This window comes from Neopelma chrysocephalum, unplaced genomic scaffold, assembly GCF_003984885.1.
Source record: "Neopelma chrysocephalum unplaced genomic scaffold, ASM398488v2 Primary Assembly neopelma1_119, whole genome shotgun sequence".
Lineage (NCBI taxonomy): Eukaryota > Metazoa > Chordata > Aves > Passeriformes > Pipridae > Neopelma > Neopelma chrysocephalum.
In genome coordinates, this window is record NW_020897781.1 from 2461104 (window position 1) to 2470113 (window position 9010).

Consider the following 9010-nt stretch of genomic DNA (forward strand, 5'->3'; position numbering starts at 1 on the left):
CCTCCTCCTCCTCCTCCTGCTCAGCGCCCAGGCAGCGGAGCGCGGTTCCCCGGCGATGGCCGAGCTCAAGTCGCTGGGCAGCGAGGCGTACCTGGCGCTGGCCCCCGGCTACGGCCCCTCTGCTTTCGCCTACGGGGCGGTGCGCGGCGGCGCCGAGGGCCCGCGGGGCGCGTACCCGGGGGGCGGCGGGGCGGACTTCCATCCCGGGGCGCTGGGAAAGTCGGCGGAGAGCAGCGGCGAGCAAAGCGGCGACGAGGAGGACGGCTTCGAGCCGGGGGTGAAGGGCGGCGCGGGCTTCGAGCGAGAGGGGAAGCTGAAGGGGGGAGCCCTGGGCAAGAAGCCCAAGGAGCAGCGCTCGCTGCGGCTCAGCATCAACGCGCGGGAGCGGCGGCGGATGCACGACCTGAACGACGCTCTGGACGGGCTGCGCTCCGTCATCCCCTACGCGCACAGCCCCTCGGTGCGGAAACTCTCCAAAATCGCCACGCTGCTCCTGGCCAAGAACTACATCCTCATGCAGGCGCAGGCCCTGGAGGAGATGCGGCGGCTGGTGGCCTACCTGAACCAGGGCCAGGCGCTGAGCGCCCCGCTGCCCGCCACCCTCAACCCCTTCGGACAGTCGCCCGTCTACCCCTTCGGCGGCGCGGCCGTGCCCGGCTGCCCCGAGAAATGCACTGCCTTCACAGGAGCCGCCTCCGCCCTCTGCAAACACTGTAACGACAAGCCTTGACTTCTGCCTTCTTCGGGCTTTTCCTTTATTTTGTTCTTTTTTTTTTATTTTTTTAGTTCTGTGCACTTATCTTTCCACTGCCATCATCCTTGGCTTCCTTCCATCAGTTAAGTCTGGGTTTTCTTTTTGTTTGCATCTCTTAAATATCCCTCTCCCCATTTGGAAATATTTGGCAGTTCACGTGGACTCCCAAAACACCCACTTTCTACTTTGTTTAGTTACCCCCCACATGCAACTTCATCTGTAGAGTTATTTCCTTCCCAGCCTGTCAGTGGACTGTGAGCGTAAATGTTGCTTTTCCACTTGCTCTGAGCTACAAAGTTTCTGAGCAGTTTTGAAACAAAACTATAGAAAAACAGAGAGGGGGAGAGATCTGGAAATGGAAACATCAGTGAGTCTGTTTTGGCATGATCGACCTGTGTTAAAAATACATCAAAAGGAGGGCGGGAAAGCAAAATCCAGGTGCAAACTATGCAATGTTTCAGATTCCTGAGCGGGTGGGGGTCCTATGTAGCCAGCTGGGGTTGGACTGCACCTGCAAATTCAACTGAAAATCATCTGATCAGCACGGGGGGGGGGGAAAGTTCAGTGCTCTTGATAAAACTATTGATGCTTCAAAGAAAGATGCTTTTTTTTTTTTTTCACTTAAAAAATTAACCCGTTCTTGGACTGGGAGGAACCTGTGATTGTATGCTAATGCTTGCTGTTTGCCTGTTTCTCAGCTTGGTTAAGTTTTCCAGATGATTTTCCAAAGTCGTTGCTCATCATGATAGACAAAGCGAAAGATCACTTAACATATAAATATGTATTTATAATAAATAAAAGACATGAATAACCACTTTCTCTGTCCTACATGTCTCTAAAACCAGCTGGCAGTCAAAGCAAAACTCCTGCTGAAGTCAGGTAAAGTGGAGATGGATGCAGCAGGAGCAGCTATGTGAAGTTAGGGGAATGATTGGAATACTTGGAAAAAACTTGTGGATATTCAGCTCTTTATCAGCAGGGGTTTGGGATTTTTTTCTCCAGTTTCTCATAAATTGTGAGCGCACAAAAAAATGTTGCTTATGTCTGACATTTAGAGTTAAGCAGGTAGAGGTTTTGCTTGTGCATTTTGACACTTGCTGGGGGATGCTGAAAGTGGTGTTTAACCGGGGTTATCACAGCAATGAGCTTGGCTCTGAGGATGCCCATGGAAAACATGGCAGGGAAGGAAATCGCTTAAAGACTCTGCTTATCCCTTTGACTTGGTTTTCTCTTAAATCTACAGCTTGACCCTAAACCTACTTGTGGGGTTTGGGGCCGCTTAATATCATAACTAAACTAATAATCCCTTGCCAATATTGACTGTGTCCGTACAAGTTACAAAGTGAGTCCCTTGCTGGCTGAGTTTTTGGTGTTGCTTGTGTTGGTTTTACTTTGGTTTTCTGGTTTACGGTGTTCAACGCTTTGGTGCCTTGTATGCTTCACTAGTCATTATATAATAATAATAATAATAATAATTGAGGTGCATTCAGTGCTTTCTGTTTGGGTGGGAGTACCCACCCAATGTCAGAGCAACCACGTAAACTGGTACAGTCGCAGCCTCAGGGGCTCGAGCTGTCCGTGGCCATTTGTGTTAGGAGTGGGGTGTAACTATTTAGGGTTATTAAACCAATTTCCATGCCTGTCGCTAGTGTTATGCTAATTTGAAAAGGACTGCCATCCCTCTAAAGCCGCTTGTCCATGGCACTTAATTTTAATTAATACATTTCCAAAAGACTTTTTGTGTTTGGAGAACGAAGTGTGTGATTAAGCCTCATTCATAAAGACATATGTTTAAAACTGGTTCCTGCTCGTTTCCATTTTTATATCTTCACTTCTTCCTCTTTTTTCCTTTTTTTTTTTTTAATTACAGAATAGTTTTACAGAACAGTTTATCTCTTGTACCTTTTTCCATAAAACAAAATTTCAAATGTACTCTTAAAAGGCATCTGATGAAGTGAATGCTGACCAAAACCACTACTGAAGCAAAAATTACTGGAAACTGCAGATCAGCAAAGGTCATTTAAAATTTTGCAGACTGAGTTGTTGCTAGATAACGTTTTGGAAAAAAAAAAACAACTGTCACCTAAACAGAGAATCATGATTTTTAAGTAGATGTATGTTGCTTCTGGTTAAAATTAGAGAAGATTTAGCAGTTGAGAATATTTTAATGGAGATTAATTTAAGTGTTCATTTTTCACCAAAACTAAAATAGTTGGAGAATAAAGTATTTAACAGCTTAATATTTAATCTGAGTTTGGTTTGGTTAAAGATTTAACACTAATAATAATGGAATTTATAATTGCTTCTTTCTCCAATAATTATCACCAAAAAAAAGCAGCTCACTAATTTCAGAGCCTAAAAATGTCTTTATAGTCTCAGAGACAAGCTATTTTTGGAATGAGGGGGTTTAGTACAGTGATTGTTTTAAATCTCCTCCTTTAATTTACATCAGTAAAAACTTGCTCATCCTACCATATCTACCCAGAATACTAAAAAATCCACCTTCTGAGAGTCCTTGAAATATTCAGAAGGTTCTTCGAGAACCCACTTGGAATCAATCAATCTCAGGAGACTAAATACGGAATTTCAAATACAGAAGATAAAACTTGTATTTAAAAAAAATTTCATAGGAAAAATAGCAAGCTTGAGTATCTAAGTGCTGTTAAAAGGCCAGGTATTAAAAACAAGTGTAGAATTTGTCAAAGCAATACTAGAGGAACTTGTAAATCATTATTAAAATTGACCTTAAAGCACAGCGGTTTTAATTCAAAAGGAAAAAGAAGATCAATCATAACTTTTCCTGCAACAAGCAATATTAAGCAAAAACAAAGTTTTCTAACTTCTCAGTTTATCTGAAAGTTCAGTCCTGTGAGTTGCTTCTCTCCATCATGGACTCACAGGATTTGAACTCACACAGAGGTGAAGCCCAGACCGAGCCCTTCGAATTTCCTGTGGCAGGAAGGCATCTATTCCGAGGTGATTTACACTGAGCTGCTGCTAAAACTGCTTACAAGTGAAGGCCTAATACCACTGAAAAGATGATTTTGTTGGGAGGGGATAAACGAGCCATTGCATTTGTGAGTGAAGCATCGGTGCTAACCTTGCAGATGTGCGTGGTTATCCTGAGGATGTCCTCCTGTAACTTGTGATTTGTTTTTCCCCTTCTCTGGCATATGAGAAACAAATTGACTTATTTTGTGTACCATGTAAGTTTTTTAAGTGTCTGCTTCCATTTGGTGTTTCAGAGAATATAAAGGGAGGACTTCAAAAATGCTGAAGATTTTTTTTTTTCCTGCTCAGATGTTCTTGTTATGATGCCTGCTTCTTTTTTTCCCCAGAAGGATTTGTTTTGTATGCTCAGACAGAACTGAAATACAGATCATGTGTTCTAATGTGCTTATTGTCCTGATATGTTCATAATTTGAAGAAAACATAATGCCAACTTTTAATTAAATGTAATATATTGTTTTCTAACCTCACTTAGTTTTTCTTTGAACTTCATGAGGTGTCACAAAGAGGAAATGCTGCCCTGCTGTCTATTGGTTTTTTAAGTTGTGGAATTCTGGTCACTAACCAAAGCAAAGGTTTTCTTAACCAACATGCATAACCTTATTAATAGGGAATTGGAAAGTGCTGTCAGCTTGCACTGCATCAGTCAAGATTTAACATTCGCTGTCTTGAGCCTGCAAGGTAAAACGTTGTTTAACCAAATACAGGGGAGCAACAGGTCTGAAGATGGAGGGCCTAGAAGGCAGCTGTCTACTTCAGATACCAGCAAAAAGTTAAATCAGTTGGAGTTCCAGGAAGGAAGACGTGAGAATCATGCAGCTTTCCTTGTCCTTTGATCCGTTTTGCTGATTTTCTGACATGCTGTCACAATATCTGAATATTGCTGCGTGCTGAGCTTGTTTCCGAGACTTTAGGAAGTGATTGCTCATTGTTCTCAGATCACTTTTTGGTATTGTTCTTTACATGCCCATTTCTGTAATTTCCATTTCAAAAGAGCAGTTGACGCTTTACGAGAGTGAAGTGAAGGTAGGGTCCAATCCTGATGCTGTTTTACTAATTGGCAGCGTTCCTGGTGATGCTGGCGACAGCGAGGTGGGGCCTGATGCTGCGGAGCACAGTGGTGGTTTCTAAACCCAACATAATGCTGCCTTTAAGAGGTTCCCGAGGCCCAGAAAAACGTGTACAAGCTTTATCCCTTTACTGTATTAGCCTTGTAGCACTTGTAAGGCACAGGGCACCGTGGATAAAGACCTCACTTAGAAGCTTTCATGGTTCTTCAGCCCAAACCTGCTCGTTGCCAGCTCAGCAGCCAGAGTTGCTGCGCGAGGCTGAGTCCTCACATAGGGCAGGTTTCTAGCCCAGTTTACAACAGCTGGAATTATTTAGCTTACAGTTTAGGTGAGCAAAACCAAGCATTCCACCTTGCATTCTGTAATGTGTGTTCTAGTGTGTTGTTTGGATGGGCTCTTGAAAATAAGAGGTCGGACTCTGGAGCGTTACAGAGATTTATTTTACCTGCGCTCGTTGCCTGCCATGTGAATTATCAGCAGAGAAATCATTGCTCTGACCTGAACAGGTGAAAATGCTTCTAAAGGATATTAGAACACACCATCCAATATTTTCAATTTTCAGGACTGCTTTTGTTTTGTTATCTGTCATTTGAAAGAATTTTGATTAGTATTGCACAGTGGAAAAGTTGGGGGTTTTTTTCTGTTTTCACTAATCCTGATTAAGGCTAGAAAAGACTCTTGATTACAGTAATTTTAATAATGTAAATTTGTTTGTGATATGTCTTTAGTCTTTAATCCCCTTTGGCATTCCATTCAAAAGGAGATGAAAAATTCAGGGATTTGTAACATTTAAATCAGTCATTCCATGAATGTTTCTCAGACAGTTTTTCTTCTACCTGAAATAAAAATTACCTAATGGGTATGTAACATATTTTGTGATCAAATTCTAAATACATTTGCATGGGGTTTTTTTTTAAACTATTTTTTTTGGTGGAAAAATAGCTTAATATCAATCATTTTCTCTTTACAATAAAGTATATGTGCTTAAGAGAAAGTGGAACCAATTATCAAAACAAATAATATATTTGAAGTCTTTGCCATTCATTCATATGTTCTGAAGTATGATTTTCACCATGGACTTTATATAATCTTTCCATAGTCAAAATTCACATTAAATCTTCTAGCCATTACCTGAAATTTTTATTTCTATTTGTCTTTATAAATATAGACAGATTTAAAATGATCCACTTAATTTTTTTAAAGAGCCTTACCTTCACTTAATAGTAAAATTTGAGTTAATGTTTATTCCTGAAATACTAAACAATTTTGAGCATAATATTCATACTTCTTTAAGGCCAAATAGATTAATCTTAAGTATTAACATTAAAATAAGCTAATTTATAGACATATTTAGTCAAACTGTCTCAGGTGGAGAATAAAGGGGTTCTTTTTTTATTATATTTAAGGCAGTGAAATTTGTAGAACAAAGACTTGCAGAAGACAGACCACAAGTACTTAAGGTCTTACATGAGGGAGAAGGAGAGCAGGCTGGTTTTCAAACTCCTTGCCCTAGTGAAACAGTTAAAATATATATACACATTTAATTATTTAACAGCTTATTTTAATTTTTAAGTCTTTCATGTCATCAGTGATTCATGTTCATTAAAATCTGCTTTGTTAATGCCATTTGTATTTGTTTAATTTATCTTTCCCCATGCTAACCCTAACGTTGTTTCTATTTACGTGTATCAATACGGAACTGTACTATGAATATAACCCAACCTTCCTCAGCTACCAATGGGGGGGGGGGGGAAGCCAACCCTATCTGCTCTTTTGCCTTAAGTATTTGAAAGGGAAAAACATGGCTGAGCAAAAAAACATCACCCCAGTTTTTCCTCCAAGCCCACTTTTGTCTAAAGTAATGAGGCCATAGTCAGTTGGCTCCGAAGAGCGTCGTGATTTAGTGTGACGTACAGTGAATCATTGCAGATCCATTCGGACTGCATTCGTTATTTTAATGAGACAGAGGCAAATCTGTTTTTTGGCCGCAAACCTTAAGATGCAAGCATAATGTGAAATGGTTGTTGATTGCCACAAGGCAACTGACATTATAGATTTTTATCGCCATCATTATGCGCTTTAAAACTCGCCACATCCCAAAGATATTTCGCCCCTTCCCTCTCCTGCTGCAGATGACAGGGAAGCTACAATGCTGACATTTAAAAGCAAAGAGCTCATCTGTTTAATTTCTGTGCTTATTAAAACCTTACGTTGCATCCTCTGGCCTGCACTGTTTTTTTTTTAATTCACGCTTTCCCAGAGGAGGAGGAAAACCCCCCCAAAAAAGGTCACATTCAGTTGGGCGACAGCAGCACTAGGTCCCCACCAGCCTTTGCTTGATGCAGTATAAGAAATGACAATGAGGCAGGCAAATCTGTGCCCAAACAGTAATCACAGTAATGGTGCTCATCAGAATTTACTAGTGCTGAACTTTTCCGTGGTCTGGAGTTTCCTCTTCCGTGCTACCAGTAAGGAATTTATTGCACTTGTATTTGCCTTCAAGCAAAGGGCACCCAGTTGATTGCTGAAGAAAAAAGCTTTCAAAATTGGGTTATGCTGGTGAACGTGGTTCTGTGTGTGGGCATGTTTATCGGTGTAAAATGCACGTCCACTTGCATATGTTGATGCATATGTATAGTGTCTTCACATATATTGCACCTGTGCCTGTGTGTATGCATGAATGGGTGATTCTATAATTTATTTACCTTATGTGCCTTTTTTCCATCATTTTTTGGTGGCTTTACTGGCCTGGTTTTGTCACGTTTTCATGAAACTTTGTACGACATCGTTTGACTGTAGCACAGAAAGCGTCATTGCATGAAAGCCACTGGCCTCCTGAAAAATTGCTTTGACCTGTTCAAGCCAACAAACCCAAGAATAATATTTTTCATCATTTTGTTTTGCCCTTAATAAAAAGAAGTGATGTTTTGGGACAGGACATGGTGTTGGTTTCCCGTTCTGCCATCGGCAGCTTTGCAGTAAGGGCGACAGAGAACCGGCATATCTTTGCTTTTCCCGGTTTCCAAATGCATCCATCCGATTTTTATTGATTTGCTAAAAGTAAATCTCGTGTCTTGTGCTCTTCACACAGATGTCATGAAGAAATCCTTATGCCTTCCATTTGAGAATTGCATTAAATACTTTTTATCTCCTGGCAGCTTCAGTGTAAAGCAAACTCTGCAGCTGACAGCCATAGTGGGTGCACTCAGTGTTTACAGCAGAACTGAGGCTGTAGGGGAAAAAGATGAAAATCTCTTGCAAAATGTTAAAATGGCTGCTGACTTGGAGGCCTCTGGCTCAGTTTTACGTTCTTTCCAATGTCCAAGAAAATACAATTTTATTTCTAACAAGTTTTCTCCCCTTGGCTTTTTCCCTCTTGTGCCTCAGTCAGTTTCCTGCAAGATTTGAGGACAGGAAACACTTTAGTTACAGGAGCTCTGTTACTCCTAACGGTCCTTCTTGCAATTGGATGTGGCACTGTATAGAATAATCTTGATACTGGGAGATTGCACAACATAGACGAGCTTATTCCTCTCTGACTTGACTCTTCTTTCCAGTGTTTCCTTGTAGCAGTTCAGAAATACCCTTTTTGGGGGGGGGGTAGCAATGCACAAAGAGCACCTCTTCTCAAATGTTTCTCTCTCTTTGGGAACCATCTTGTATTTGATTTCATCAAAAGCAAAACCAAAATCCCTTGTCAGGCAAGAGCTTTTCCTTTGCTTTTTGCTTTCAACTGCTTGTTGAAATTCTCATCCTCGCAAATTCTCTCCCCTCTAAATGCTTCTGCCCTCGGTCGGACCCTGATCCAGCCTGCAAACAGACTAGTCCCTATATAAATATATAAGAAATTAATTCTTGACCTTGATGAGCGTGCATGTCCGAAGATATTTACTTTGTTGTAGTTTTGGAGTTAAATCAAATTTGGAAGCAGCATCTGATCATTTCAGTGAAATTCTGCTGCTTTTGACTTCCTTCTCCAGTTGCCTTGCCCTGAGGCACAGAAAAGATCAAGGCATTTGCCCATGGACACACACTGACTGGAGTGGCTCACCAGATTTGAATTCAGATGATCTTAGTTTCCTGCTTGCTTAAATAAGATGCACATTACTCTGCCTCCCCAGCAGCATCTGCACTGACATTTTCTCTCTCTCTCTCCTCATGCTTGGGGTCCCTGGAA

General features: G+C 41.3%; 1 protein-coding gene across 1 annotated transcript; it reads left to right on the forward strand.

Annotated features, from left to right (window-relative positions):
* The first annotated feature begins 6 nt into the window (after nt 1–6).
* On the forward strand, nt 7–1568 carry BHLHE23 (basic helix-loop-helix family member e23). The gene has a single exon (XM_027697318.1). The coding sequence runs from the start codon at nt 56–58 to the stop codon at nt 728–730; it is 675 nt and encodes a 224-aa protein (XP_027553119.1). The 5' UTR covers nt 7–55; the 3' UTR covers nt 731–1568.
* The last annotated feature ends 7442 nt before the right edge of the window (nt 1569–9010 follow it).

What these genes read in the sequence shown, in the direction of transcription:
- BHLHE23 (XM_027697318.1), top strand. Translation starts at nt 56, where the DNA reads ATGGCCGAGCTCAAGTCGCTGGGCAGCGAGGCGTACCTGGCGCTGGCC.